General features: G+C 40.2%; 2 protein-coding genes across 7 annotated transcripts in view; one reads left to right on the top strand and one right to left on the bottom strand.

The window, feature by feature from the left end:
• LOC146386971 (low-density lipoprotein receptor-related protein 1-like) overlaps window positions 1-6,721 on the top strand; it is a 96,805-nt gene extending 90,084 nt beyond the window's left edge. The window contains exons 77-90 of one of the 4 annotated variants that reach the window (XM_084928242.1): window positions 114-295; window positions 409-515; window positions 629-748; window positions 857-1,033; window positions 1,160-1,300; window positions 1,408-1,581; window positions 1,771-1,932; window positions 2,060-2,243; window positions 2,336-2,443; window positions 2,618-2,688; window positions 2,779-2,872; window positions 3,027-3,065; window positions 3,787-3,931; window positions 4,806-6,721. In XM_084928242.1, the coding sequence (XP_084784368.1) occupies window positions 114-295; window positions 409-515; window positions 629-748; window positions 857-1,033; window positions 1,160-1,300; window positions 1,408-1,581; window positions 1,771-1,932; window positions 2,060-2,243; window positions 2,336-2,443; window positions 2,618-2,688; window positions 2,779-2,872; window positions 3,027-3,065; window positions 3,787-3,931; window positions 4,806-4,946 (1,845 nt within the window). In that variant the 3' untranslated portion in view covers window positions 4,947-6,721. Of the gene's footprint in view, window positions 1-113; window positions 296-408; window positions 516-628; window positions 749-856; window positions 1,034-1,159; window positions 1,301-1,407; window positions 1,582-1,770; window positions 1,933-2,059; window positions 2,244-2,335; window positions 2,444-2,617; window positions 2,689-2,778; window positions 2,873-3,026; window positions 3,066-3,786; window positions 3,932-4,805 lie in introns of those variants that run through there. The other 3 variants (XM_084928244.1, XR_014800256.1, XM_084928245.1) reach the window with 3 other exon arrangements.
• On the bottom strand, window positions 6,536-9,371 carry LOC146386973 (E3 ubiquitin-protein ligase DTX3L-like). 3 transcript variants are annotated; one of them, XM_084928246.1, is made up of 5 exons: window positions 9,062-9,371; window positions 8,782-8,948; window positions 7,599-8,693; window positions 7,267-7,475; window positions 6,536-7,179 (listed from the first exon to the last, which is right to left on the bottom strand). In XM_084928246.1, exons 3-5 carry the CDS (start codon window positions 7,992-7,994, stop codon window positions 7,110-7,112), a joined length of 675 nt encoding a protein of 224 aa, XP_084784372.1. In that variant the 5' UTR covers window positions 7,995-8,693; window positions 8,782-8,948; window positions 9,062-9,371; the 3' UTR covers window positions 6,536-7,109. The 3 variants fall into 3 exon arrangements, with proteins under 3 accessions (XP_084784372.1, XP_084784373.1, XP_084784374.1); XM_084928247.1 differs by lacking the exons at window positions 8,782-8,948; window positions 9,062-9,371 and having other exon boundaries at window positions 7,599-8,762; XM_084928248.1 differs by lacking the exons at window positions 6,536-7,179; window positions 7,267-7,475 and having other exon boundaries at window positions 7,816-8,693.
• Between the last annotated feature and the right edge of the window lie 5,240 nt (window positions 9,372-14,611).

The raw sequence follows: 14,611 nt of genomic DNA on the forward strand, positions 1-14,611 counted from the left end.
TTGTGTGTTCTTGCTGCGTGCTTACAGAAATCTGATCTACCATAAACAAAGAAAGAATATTTGTCCAGTTTTATAGATTCTTGTTGCAGTTTCAATTTCTTGTTTGTTTTCAGATTCCTGATCTGAAAATGCCCCGGGGCATCGCTGTGGACTGGGTGGCAGGGAACTTGTACTGGACTGACTCTGGTAGAGATGTGATCGAGGTGGCCCAGATAAGTGGAGGACGCCACCGCAAAACCCTGATCTCGGGCATGATTGATGAGCCTCATGCAATTGTAGTTGACCCCCAGAGAGGGTAAGTGGTTTGTGGGAGGCGTAATATGCAGTCATATCGGAGAAAGGAGTTTGAGGAATGCACACTGTGTTTTAATTGTGTTGACATCAGAGAAATTACTTTTCATTCATTAGGAAAATGTACTGGGCCGACTGGGGCAACCACCCCAAGATTGAAACAGCTGCTATGGATGGAACCATGAGAGAGACTCTGGTTGAAGAAAACATTCAATGGCCAACCGGTAAACCACACAGCTATACAAAAGCAACACTTTCTTTTCATCTGGCCTGCAGTTAGTATCAAGTTTGAGTATTTCCTCTTTTAAACTTTCTCTAATTTACTGTGTGTGCATAGGCCTGGCGGTGGACTACTTTAACGAGCGTCTGTACTGGGCTGACGCTAAACTCTCAGTGATTTGCAGCGTGAAGCTGAACGGCAGTGACGCCATCGTGGCTGTAAACAGCATTAAAAACAGTTGCGTGGCATCTATTTGCATTCTACAGCTCTTCTTGTAATCACTTCTGATCGATCCGTCTTTATTAGTCAGGAATCCGTTCCAATTACACCTTTGTTTCTACTCAGAGCTCCATCAGCCCTTCAGCATCGATGTGTTTGAGGACTACATCTATGGCGTCACCTACATCAACAATTACGTCTTCCGGGTGAACAAATTTGGCAAAGGCCCCATCGAGAACCTGACAACCGGAATAAATCACGCCACAGATATCGCCCTGTATCACCGTTACAAACAACCTGAAAGTGAGTGTGAGGAAAAAAGAAAAGAGCAAAAGTTCAAACAGCAGCAGCAGTGTTTAATCAGTTAGTGCACTGAAGCAGCTGTCTCCCCCATTTTTAATTCTTGTTCTCACGCTCTCTTTCTATCAGTGACTAATCCCTGCGACAGGAAGAAATGCGAGTGGCTGTGCCTGCTAAGCCCCAGCGGACCTGTGTGCACTTGTCCCAACGGACGTACGCTGGACAACGGCACATGTGTAGAGCTTCCTACTCCCACGCTGTCTCCTATCTGTGAGTCCACAGACAGAAAGTACACACTCGCACACACAGAATGTACGCAGGCACTGCCTTGTATATGTATGTATATGCATGCTACTGAAGGATTTTGTCGCCTACAGCTCCTCCTAGCGGTCCCTGCTTAATCCAGTGTATGAACGGCGGCAGCTGTTTCCTAAATGCCCACAAGCAGCCCAAGTGCCGCTGCCAGCCTAATTATGGAGGAGATCGATGTGAGATTGACCAATGCAGGGACTACTGCAAGAATGGAGGCACATGCACACCTTCCCCTACAGGTTAGATATGAAAACGTAGCTTACTTTGCTATATTTATAATGCCCAATATTGCAGTTAACAGCTGGTTTAAAATATTGCTTTATAGGCTACCTTCATGGTTCTGTTGGCCCAGTAAAATATTGCACACTTTTCTCCATTCCCCACCCATCCTTCCCTTCATTTCTCTTCATGTATCTGTCCTCCCACAGGCTCTCCTACCTGTCGTTGCCTGACAGGCTTTACAGGACCAAATTGTAACCTGCACACTTGTGAGAATTACTGCCGGAATAAAGGCAATTGTACGGTCAGCGCTGGAAACCAGCCAACTTGTAACTGCCCCTCTGGCTTCCTTGGCGACCAGTGCCAGTACAGTGAGTGTTTGCGTTGTCTGTGTGACGCGACAAGTTTCAAACTGTTAAAATTGAAATAAAGAAAAAATATGATGTGGCTAGGAATTAATGCACCTACGTGCTTATTTGTGTGCGCCCGTGTGTGCAGGAACCTGCGAAGCCCATTGTCTGAACGCAGGAACGTGTCTGGAGAGCGAAAGCGGCACCAAACTGTGCCGCTGCCAGCCCCAGTACACCGGTAGCACATGTGAGATTGACAGGTGTCACTACTGTCGGGATGGCGAGTGCATCCGCAGCAATACTTTGACATCGGTGGTGAACTTCACCTGTCGGTAAGAGCACTTATAATTTGCCTCAGATTAACGGAAAAGAAACATAAATGCGTGAAGCTGTCACATTTTGCTCAATTTCTTTTTTTCTATAGCTGCACAGATGGCCGAGTCCAGCCCAGCTGTTACACGTGCGATACGAACGAGTACTGTGCAAATGGCCAGTGCTCTATAGACTCCAATACTCGCCTTCCAAAGTGCATGTGAGGAGTGCATTCATTCATATTTGTTGTCTATCAGTCTTGGTTAAATCCTTTGCATTTTTTCATAGTGTGCATGAATATTTCTGTTTGCATATATCTCTGTCATTATAATACTGCATAGTTTACATATTTTTTATTGTGTCATCTTGGATTGGTGTCTGTGTTCGTGTGTAGATGTTCACCTGGCTGGGAAGGGCATCGCTGTGAGTCTGTGGCCAGTAGTGATGCTTCAGGTTCAGGCGGACGTGAGTCAGCTCTTCCACTGTGACGTTGATAACAGAGGTTTCTTGAGTTTTGTTTGATGAGGCTGTTTGTTTTTAATTCTTTGTGTGCAGGCACAGTCTCCATACTGATTGCAGTGCTGATGCTGTTGCTGCTGATCCTCCTGGCTGCAGGAGCGTTGTTCTGGTACAGGAGAAGGATGAGAGGGTGAGTAACACGACATTCAAAACTTTGGTTTACTTTGACCTCTTCTTTTTGTTTTTTTGTTTCCTGTTTTCTTCCCCCTTTTCTTCCTCCTTTCCGTTCTTCGATCTGCACTTTTACCCTCCTCCTCTGTAATGACATCTCTTCTGCTCCTCAGGTCTAGCCGGCCCGGAAAAACCGGCTCCAGACGCTTGCGGTAACGGCTGCCAGGGTTACACTTTTCTCTCCATGCCCTCTTTCAGTTCTTCATTCTGATGCTCTCTCTTTCCCTGCCTCTCCCTTAACCATGAGTTCCTGTGCTGTGTTTGGTCCTTAGTGTTGTGCCATTTTTTTCTGATGGTCATTGAGGCTGTAGGTCATCCTGCTCCTACAGTGTCCGTCCTGTGTAGTTATTCTCTTTCAAAGCAGGGCTCCAGGGCAGATCTATTGAAAAGATTAAATGAATAGATCTGTCTGTGTGTTAGCCAGTGTTGTAGGTCTTTCATATTGTTGTCCGTCATATTGTGCCATAATGTACTGTGTTGTGGTTTGAGCTGTGGTAGTGTCTCTTGTAGCGAGACATGGAGAGTCCAGTAGCATTGTTCCAAGCTCTGACTGGAAAATGCAACTTCCCAAAATCCAGCATTTACTTAGCCATGGATACTTCATTCGTATTTTAGAGGAATGATTGTGGATTTATTGGGGGTCTGGGAAGATATCCAGGTCCAGTATGTCTGGATCTGACATTACCTCCTGTACATGAATGCTGGGTTTGTGTTGGTCCTTGTGCTGTGGCTTAGCCTGGATGGTGGTGAGAGTCATGCAATGCCTCTCCCCTCCCGTCGTAATGTGGCTGTGTCCCTGCTTGCACTCTTCAGGCAGCTCTACTCTTGCACAAAAGATGAAATTATGACTGCTCTCCTTGTCATGTTGTATAGGGCCAAGGGCTTCCAGCACCAAAGGATGACCAATGGGGCAATGAATGTTGAGATTGGAAACCCTGCTTACAAGATCTATGAGGGCGAGCCTGATGACGATGCTGGGGAGCTGCTCGATGCAGACTTCACTCTGGACCCAGACAAGGTAGAGAAAAATATAGATGTGTGCAAAACTTCAGTCACTCTTCATTTCTTTATAGTGTTCTTGCAAGTTGCCAGACTATTATAATGCAGTTTTTATTTAAAAAAAAAAAAGGCCTGAGTAATAGTTTAATAGTTAGTATTTTCAGGCCAGTCCTTGTACCTGACTATTTTCAGAGGGATGCTTTCTTGTTTGTTAAGCCACTTAACGCCAACCTATTAATCATTTGAAGGGTTTAAAAAAGGTGCCTAACTCAAGTGATGAAGCAGTTTTCTGTTTACACATAACAAGCAACTTAGCAAAGAACCAGTTTTATCTTTAGGGACTTTGTTATTTGCAGACTGTCGCAAACATCATCATCAGACAGCACAGACAAGCTTAAAATAGTATTGTTGCACCAACAAGGCGATTCCCAAAAAAGCTATTAGCCCAAAAAATTGGCATCTCTCAGCATGGTGTGCAGTGTGTCCTTAAAAACACTTGATGAACAGCAGGTCATGGGAGGTCATGTAATTAAGAAACAAGAAAGGTTCAGCAAAGACCTGACACAGGACCTGAGAGATGCAGGTGAAGCGATTAATCCAAATTTTCAGTTTTTTGAATCAAATTGTCATCAGTGTGTATGGAAGCGAGCTTTGAATGTCCTACAAGAAGAAGAAGCTTGCCTAAGAGAGTTCAGGGTATGTTGAAGAATAAAGCTGGTTATACTGCATTTCCATGTATGTTTGCACAATAAATCCAGCATCTATTCCACATTTATCTTGCAAAATATAGAAAAATTGGAATGGCTGAAGACTTTTGCACAGCACTGTATATTCATGATGCTAAACTTCAGTGTTTTAAACATGATGTGATGGATCATTTTTCTTCCTTCCAGCCCACTAACTTCACCAACCCAGTTTATGCCACTCTGTATATGGGAGCTCACAACAGCCGCAACTCTCTGGCCAGCACAGATGAGAAGAAGGAGTTGCTATCTCGTGGAGATGAGGAGCCCCTTGTGGACCCACTGGCATAGACCTTGGTGCCGGATCACGCTATTCCAAACACCCCCCCATTCTTGCCTTTTAAAGAAAAATTGAACAAAAAAATCAATAAAAAGTGTGAGAGAAAATTGATAAACCATGTGAACACTGTATAAAATGTACAAAAATGAAGGACTACTTTTGTATGTGATTGCAGTATTATATTTTGTTCTTTTGAGATTCCTCTGGTCAAAAACAAATAACATTTTCTATGAGAGATTTTTAATTTCCACTTCATCCCTTACCCTTTACCTAAATAGCCACTACCTCTGTGCAAAATGAAATGGAAACATGGAAATCATAAGAAAAAAAAAAGAAATGCTATCATTGGAGCAATTTTAATTTTTTATTTTTGTATGAATTGTATAGAAAAGACAAAAACATTGTTCCATTTCACCAGTGCCAACTGTCTGTTGTTTGTGTCGACTTTGAGCGGGAAAAGGCAAAAACTCAAAGTTTTCGAAATCGGTACATTTGTCATCTTGTCGAGATGAGACATCTTGGCAAGAATGTGTGAGACAGATTTGTGATAGCACCGTTTGTGTATAGCACATGTAAAATGTCAATACCAGATGGCAACTACAGTATTTCCACGTAATTTTTCTTTCTTTCTCAGAGAACAATGTTCATAAAATGATTGTGTTGTCTTCCTTGCACAGAATATCACATTTTACGGTATAGTGTATACTGTAGGCTTTATACCTTAAGATGTAAAGAAAATGTGTTTGTTTTTATCACTTTGTGTAACAGCTGGAGCTGATGTGTTGCTGTGGAGAAAGGATAAAGAGGCTTGTTTGTGCGAGATTGTGCAGTTATATGAAGAACGTGGAAGGTGGTTATGGGTTAAACATTCCAGGCAGAGTGATGGATGGAGATTACGGATGTAAAGCAATAGATGGGGTGATACTTTAATGGGTGGGTAGCTGGCTGTGTGTACATGCCCAGAAAACAGCTGGCTGACAATGGCGGGGGCTTTTTTGATAGAAGACTTATAGATAGTGTCATGTTTGCACTATTTAGCGTCTGTTTTCTGGTCTTCCTGTAGAAGCTGCAATTATGGTCAAATGTAAGGAAGGAAAGATTTCTTTTCTGTGTGTGTTCTGCTTCTCCAGTCCTGGTTTTTGTTCTGTAAAAACCAGATAGCATCCATCTGGCTTTGTGAGTAAATTTGCCTTCAGAGGATCAAAGTCTGTATGTTCACAGTTGTGTAATGACTCTGTCTTAAGTGCATTATTTTCATTTGATCCTTAGCGTTTCTCTGTTTTCTTTCTTCAGCTCTTCCCCATCTCTTCTCTGTGCCCTGCTGCTGCTAATGCTACCATTCTGGTTGCTCTGACACGTCCTTACGCTCAGCCTCTGTCCCAAAATGCTGCTTCTGTCAGAAATGTGTCAGCCATATCTTAATGCATGTGAAAAGTAACACAAGTCTTCAGTGTAACTACAATAACAAGTTTTTATTTTGCTTACCTGTCAAGCCAGCGTTATTTTATGCCGTCGTGTATGTTTTGTCTTTAAATGAGAGAGAAGTACAATCATTTTACCGAAAGGACATTTTTGCTAAATCATATGTGCATTTCCAGACTTTTGTTTTGATTAGTCCTTGGTTTTTTAAAATGAAAAATGACACATAGCTTTTATAGTACACAATGCATGGAGGCGCAGACTTTCTTCTGAAAAGAGAATAATGTTTAATTTTTGCTGGAGTACTTTACAAACTAAATAACAGATATTGTTATAAATAAAATTTTAAAAATTGTACAGAAAACAAGCCACAGTGTTCTGTGTTTTGTTCACAATCGGCCCTGATAAAAGGAGGAATTCAGTGTGGAGGATTTAATCATTTATTAGGCAAACAGCAAGTCAGACCATCAGCACTGTAGACCTGAGATTATATAAACCTGTGTTTATGCAAATCTACATTTTATATTGTTATATGATGAAAACTTTGGCAATCAACAAAAAAAATCATCACTTAGTATGTGAAGATAATATATGTGGCTAATGAAAGAAGTCAATTCGAACCTTTACTGATCAGATGAAACATTAACAGAGAAAAGAGAGCAAAACAGAGTATTTGAATTTCAGTGTCTGTTTAAAGAGTCATCTTGTTTTCAACTCTTTGATTTCTAATCCACCTGCACTTTGTATCAAAGACTTCACTCAATGCCTTTGGCCTTTAACTCCTCTTTGACTTTGCTCAGGTACTCAGGGTCAGGATACCCAAAGCTGTGGAAACAAATATATTCAGGGTTAATATGTAGCATTTTATTAGAGTAAACACTGAAAAAGAAGTAACAAAGTTGGCTACTCTACCAATCTGGTCCTCCAGATGTGGATGTTTTGTGGTGAATGTCATTCCAGGTCACCTGGCTGGCCATTCTGGATGTCGCAACAGTAAAAATGACCCTCTGGTCAAATGCTCTTTTCAGCAGTTGCAGCACTTCATTGCCCTCTTTGTTGTCTGGAAGATACGCTGTTCTATAAATACCTGAGTAGTGCTGACCAGGATTGGGATGTTTTTCCTAAAAAGACGAATGGAAAGTAGATAATATTAGAAAAATATATATAAAACTACAAAATGAAAACACAATCATGTTTTATTTTTTAAACAGGGACATATGCATTCAAATAAAATTGTTATTTACCGTCTGTATTCCACTTGGAATCTCATAGTTGATAACTATGGTGCCACAGTCTGAGAATCCATGGAGGGAAGAGGGCGATGTATAGATTGACATTCTTCCATCTGGTTGGTCTCCCATTATCTTGCCAAAGACGACTCTGCATATAGGACAGATGGGCCCATTCGCTTCCTGTGCTTGTCTCAGGCAGTCTTTACAAAATTCATGTTTGCACTTGAGCTGTTTCTTATTTTTGAATTCATCCAAACATATAGGACACCTTTCGTCCTTTTGGTCACCTGCTGTTGTCCCACTATCAGTTGGTCGGTCAGTGTTGTGCATCCTGTTTGCTGATTGACTATTACACACAGGTTCATTGAAAATGTTTTTTTTCTTCATCAGTAAGTTACGGTAAGTCATTCAGTCTGGTTGGAAAGGAGATTTGAGACTGCAGTCCTTCATGAAGGAGTGTCCTTCATCTTGTTTGTATAAAGTTTTCACACTGACTTTTCCTTGACTAATGTCTGAATCTTTGTTTTCCACATTAAACTCAGCTTTGTCTACTTCCTTGTTGCAAGAGGTAGTCATCAGCCACAAGTCTTTGGTCGTCCTGTCAGACTTCAGTGATGTGTCTTGGATCTTTTTCTCATACTCTTCAAGAAAAGCATAAGTGTTTGTATGCTGCACTGTATCTGCAAATAATGACTTACTGATGACATCTTGACTTTGTCTTGGTCCTTGTACAGTCATTGTTTCACATGTCAGAGTAACCAAAAGTTTATTTTTATTTTTCTGGATGGTTTTCAGTGCATCTCTCCACTGATCTGGATCAATGAACTTGAGAGGAATAACTGAGCCACTGGATTCAGTTATACTGTTCTGCATGAGGTTTTTAAACTCTTTTAGAGCATTGTCTGGGCTCCCATGTTTTTCACCTACTTCAAATTTCACCTTCACCTCTGTTTTGATTTTAACTCCATTCTGTTTCTCAATACGTTTCATTTCTTCCTTGTACATGTTGTTCACATACCAGAAATGACCCACTGGGACAGAACAAGAACGTGTCTCTTCCCCAGCTGCAGAACCAGCTTTACTCTGTTTTTGTGGTTGAACTTGCTTCTGTGAAAAATAGAATACATTTGATTCAACAGCATGCATTTATTTATTTATTTATTTATTTATTTTTAATTCATTACGTAGAACATACAGTTTGAGGCTTTGTCAGGGAAAGAGGGAGGTTCATTGAAGCATCCTCTGGTACTTGTGCATCGAGCTCTGGAGATGGCAGTGTCAGACTGATGGATGTTATGGTGACTGAATTTCCATCCTTCCTAGTTAGTGTTTGTGTACTCAGTTTCTGAAGCTCAGTGATGGCTTAAAAGAAAGACAAAATAATTAGTTGGTTTTTTTTGTTTTGTTTAAGCCAATATAACCAATATTTTCTATAACCAATATACATAAGTGAAAATACATTTTATTTTCTTTACCTGGAGCTGGTTTAACGATTATCACAACACGCTCATCCCTTAAGCTTCTTTTCACTGAGCAGTCCACTTTACGTTTGCGTTTGTTGAACCAGGACTGAAGCATTTTCTGTAGACGAGTCTCTAGCCTCTTCCTTGTTTGTAGTTCATCAGACTTTGTCCAGTTCAATGAGAGAACAATGAGGGCTTCATCCTTATCCTGTAATACAAAAAAATATTTAACACCATAAAACTGATGACATTCAGTTAAAAACAACTTGAATGTATTTACCTGTGACTAAGAATTTCTTGTTGAAAAGTATTCCACATATGATATTTTACATTATAGTAAAATATAGTGAATATATATAGTGAAATTGTCCCTAGTTGTCTTTATGAAATGTCAAGTTTTTTTTAGTAGTGTGCGTTCAACTTTACACGATGGCTTGAAGTTTTTTCATATTTTAACTAGCCAATACTAAGTTCCTGGTTCATTTTGACGATAAGAAATACCAATAAAATAATTATTACATTCAGTAGTGAGTGGTTTAAGATTTATTTCCAAACACAAATTTCCCTGTTTTTTGTGCTAAGTTTAGTTGGAGTGATCAGATGGCTGCCCAGAGGTTGAGCGTGCAGCACCCTCAACCTCTGGGCAGCCAAGGCAACTGCACAGGTCATCTAGTGAGAGGCAGCCTGTCTTGGTCTTGGTCCAACTCAGACTGACTGCAATAATTCTCAGACAGATAGGCAAAAGTCTGCAAATAATTGCCATCTAATTTATGAAGAGCAGTCAATTTTTCAACTTACTCTGATCAATTGGAATCAGTCTGTCATGATAAGCAACTTGCCTGCTCCATCATCTATTTCTTGATGCAAGACACCACACAAGAATACTTGTGTTTCACTCTTCTGTCATAAACATAAAGTATAATTTTCTTCAGCCTCCTCTCCTTTATCTGAACTGCCACACTGTTTTCAGAGAGAAACATTTACCTAACACTTGTCTCTGTGGTAAGTACATTATTCAATCCCTCCACTTTCAGCTGCAAATTTGCACAGTTGTTGGCTAAATGCTGGTCATTAAAGAAATGAACTAACATAGCCTGTTTGTCAATTTCTTAATTATACATTTATTCCATTTATATCTGGCCCAGTCTGTGGCTGAGACAGCCTGCCTGATGTTTGGATCCTGCATGGCTCTCTACAGCACTACATGTCTGATGCAGACAGCAACAGATTTCAAATTTAGATGGATAGATAGACGATAGATGATTGATAAATATGTTAAATGTGCTAGCTTATTGTGCATCAGATGATTAACATTGTCTTAAGCATAAAACATATTCTACCTGTTACTCTCCACCCTGTTATTGCACAGGGTGCACTGGATGCGTAGTAACAGGCAGGTCAGTTATTGATGTGATATACATATTTATATGTGCATTTTTAATTTATCCAAAACATAATATGTGAGGGTTTCATTTTTTAATATGTTTTCAGTGCATTCATATAATTTACGTTCTTTGATATTTTGGTATATAAACCCTAGACATTTCAGCTATACACGACTATTAGAAAATACGTTTAAATGATGATAACGATAAAAGAAATCAAAATACACATGATTTACTTTTAACATTTGCCTTATGTTGTATATATAGTTTGTATAAACAATAAAAATGTATAAATACCATCAGTTTTAAAGCTTTTAAGATAAGTTGTCACTGTAGGAGCCATAATTGAATGTATTGAATTTTTTGATGATCACTGGGTTTTATTTGTTTGGTTGTTATGGGAGTCACGTGGGTGCTAGCGGTGACATAAATGGGCCTTGTCAGTCTATCATTCACTGGTTTTGATTTTGACAGAGAGGAGGGCTGGGTAGCCGTAGTTTTTGTTGACCGCTGCACAACATGTTTCGCCTTGTTACATTAGAGCCTGTGATGTTTTAAGAGTCTGGATCAGGAGCCGATGACATTACTCTGTAAACTCTCAAAGCACTTTAATAAACAAGCAAACAATTCCACCTCTCGCATTATTGCGTAAAGTTGACATTGCGTCAGGCAAATAGGCAGGCTCCATCCCCGGCCTCTAGCGACTGTGGAAGTCGCTATATCTTTAGTCAACAAAAAACGGCATTCTGGAGAAGCCAGCCGCAAGCAGGATCAAAGAAATCAGATCAAGGAACCTGAAAGACGCCAAGTAAGTGCAGCGCATCTGAATGAGTGAGCCAGCAGCACCGACACACCTGACGCAATTCTGAGGAGCGCAGGTAAGAATACCTGTGCATGTCTGGTTGTGGAAAAGGAAGCCACATTGCATTAGTGCTGAGATGTTTCAAGAGGAGATACTGAATGGAATGAATGTTGGTTAAATGTGCAACGTTTTTGGCTGCGCTCTTGGATTGATGTCTGCGCTGCATCTTATTAATTATGCTGCTTGGATGACGTTCAAATGGACAATTAAAGTGCCGTTACGTTGAAAGAATTTTATGGTCAAAGTCTATTGTGGCTTCCAGTGGATAGATGTTTTAATGGATGATCACTGAAGATTAAAATAAATTTAAAAAAAAAATCGAACAAACAAACGGGGAAAATCATGAGTCAAACAGGTGGTGATGATTGTTCCTCTAATGATTTGGGGGGAAAGAGAGAAAGAAAAATGACTGGAAAGGCATTGTTGAATAAAATCGAAAAATTACAAAATGAATGCAAAATATATGTCAATAAAACGAAAGGACTAATACAAAAAATGAAAGCACTCATGCAACACAATGAAAATCTTTCTCAAATTAAGCAGTATGTGGTGGATTTAAAGGCCTGTGTGAAAAGGCTTCAAGCTCACATGTTGAGGCGTTGTCTTTGGTGCCAGAGGAAGAAGTAATAAAACAAGAGGAATGGTTTTCAAGTATCATGAAATACACCAATGTGTTTTTAAATGAAATTCAAAACTGGATAAATCAAAGAGAACAAAACCCTGCTGTTTGTCCAAAGCAAATCAATTTACTGGAAAACAATGTTGCATCAAATACCAAGACAGAAGTGGAGGATGATATCAAGCCAAGTGATAGTGTTTCAAATGTTGAAAGCCACAAAACTTCTTCATCAAGATCTTCAACTTCATCTGCTCATATGAAAGCTGAGGCAGAGTTGGCAGCTTTAATGATAAAGCAGAAATTATTGGATGAAAAACATGTACTGGAAGAAGAGGAGGAACGTCTTCGTAAGAGAAAGGAAAGGCTAAAGTTGGACACTGAAATTGCTGAAAAAATGGCAACAATAAATGTCCTTAAAGCTCAAAGTATAACAAGCGAAAAAGGATCTTCAAAAGTTTCAGATGGAATGAATTCATACATTTCCCATGAAAGATCTAAACAAACCATTAATGTTGATGCATTGGAATTTGTACCTCAGATTTCTGCAAAACAAAATTCATTGACTAATGCTGAAACTCAGAACAGGAGAAAAGAAAAAACCCAGGAATGTGTCATGCATCAAGCCGTGCTGACTGAATCTTCTCAAAATAAGCATCCTCGACAATATTCAGTTATTCCTTCAAACCCATCTGATGCAAATGGACAAAATGACTGTCATACAAATGGTATGGTGGAACTGGAACCACAAAATGATGTTATCGGAATAATGACTAAACAAAATGAAATAACAACACTCTTAATCCAACAACAAAGCCTTTTTTCTTTACCAAAGAGAGAAATACCTCATTTTGATGGAGATCCACTTCAATATTACTCATTTATTAAAGCATTTGAGAATGCAGTTGAGTGCAATACGAAAAATAACAGCGATCGTTTATATTTTTTGGAACAATACACAAGAGGCCATGCAAAGGAATTGGTGAGAAGCTGTCAACAAATGAACTCAGATCGTGGTTATCGCAAGGCAAAATCACTGTTAAAGGAGCACTATGGCGATGAACAGAAGGTCGCAGCTGCATATCTGGACAAGGCACTTTCATGGCCATCGATTAAAACAGAGGAAGTAAAAGCTCTTCAGAACTACAGTTTGTTCCTCAGGGGATGCTGTAATGTAATGGAGGAGGTGCAGCATCTGAGTGATTTGGACATGCCTTCTAATATGGTGAACATTATTAAAAAATTGCCGTATAAATTTAGGGACAGATGGAGAAGCCATGTTTGTGACCTGCAAGAAGGGCATAAAAGAAGAGCCAAATTTATGGATATTGCAGACTGTTTGGAGAAGCAAATAAGAATATTAACTGATCCTGTATTCGGTAATATTCAAGATTCTCCGCTTTCTTTACCAACTAAAGGAATGAGTAAAGCCAAGTATCAAGGCAGACCTGGAAATAAAGGAACAAGCTTTGCCACCACTATGCAAGTTGTGGAGAGTACACCTAAGCCTGCGGAAATGGAAATGAAAAATAATCAGGTTGGAAGGAACGTCTGTATTTGTTGTGGAGGAAGACACGCGTTGGACCTATGTGCACAGTTGGGAAAAATGGCTCATGAGAAGAAGATAACCTTCTTAAAGGAAAATGGCATCTGTTTTGGCTGCTTGTGTATAGGACACATCAGTAAAGATTGCCGTAAGAGGATTTCCTGTTCCAAATGCAGCTGGAAACATCCCACCATCCTGCACAAAGAAAGTTCACCTTCTGAAAAGACCGACAGGAACATGCAGCCGCATGTGAGCACATTGGTGTCGAGTGGTCTTACAGGGGCTGGAGACCAGGACTGTAAACTGCCCATTGTGCCTGTCCAAGTAAAGTCAAAGAAAGGAAGCAACATTATTACAACATATGCTTTTTTGGACAAGGGAGCACAGCAGTTTTCTGCACTGAGAGTCTGGTGCGCAGACTTCACCTTGAGGGAAGGAAAGGAAACATCCTCCTCAGAACCATGGGCCAGGAAAGAATTGAGCAGCAGCAACACTTTATCAGGACTGCAGGTTGCCGCTCTTTGTGGTGACGAATTTCTGGAGCTGCCAAAAGTGTACACACAGGAGTCCATGCCTGTACATAAAGGAAATATTACAACACCAGAAGATATTGAAGGATGGGCACATTTAAAACGCATAACCTTGCCTCAAATAAATGCAGGAATCGAGCTTCTGATTGGAACCAACATTCCCAAAGCCTTGGAACCTCTGGAAGTGGTGTGTAGTGTTGATGGAGGACCGTATGCTGTAAGGACAAGGCTTGGCTGGACCATCAATGGACCACTTTCAGGAAACTGTGAAGCTACAGGTGATCAGAAGCATCCACAAGTTACAGTCAACAGAATTTCTGTTGTCACACTGGAGGAGCTTTGGCAGCAACAGTTCAAGAATGACTTTCCTGAGAGCAAAGTTGATGAGCAGGTTGGATTGTCAAGAGAGGATCAGAGATTTCTGGAAATAGTGACTAACTCTGCCAAATATGTGGGTGGTCATATCCAGATAGCATTACCTTTTCGGAATGCCAGTATCAGTATGCCAAACAATAAGAAAGTTGTTCAACAACGTCTGCGCTTTCTAAAAAAGAGATTTGAGAGAGACACAGTGTTTCATACTGAGTACAAAGTCTTCATGAATGAGCTTCTGGCTAAAGGTT

Source organism: Perissodus microlepis, chromosome 5 (assembly GCF_051167445.1).
Source record: "Perissodus microlepis isolate ML-2025 ecotype Zambia chromosome 5, ASM5116744v1, whole genome shotgun sequence".
In the NCBI taxonomy this organism is placed as follows: Eukaryota; Metazoa; Chordata; class Actinopteri; order Cichliformes; family Cichlidae; genus Perissodus; species Perissodus microlepis.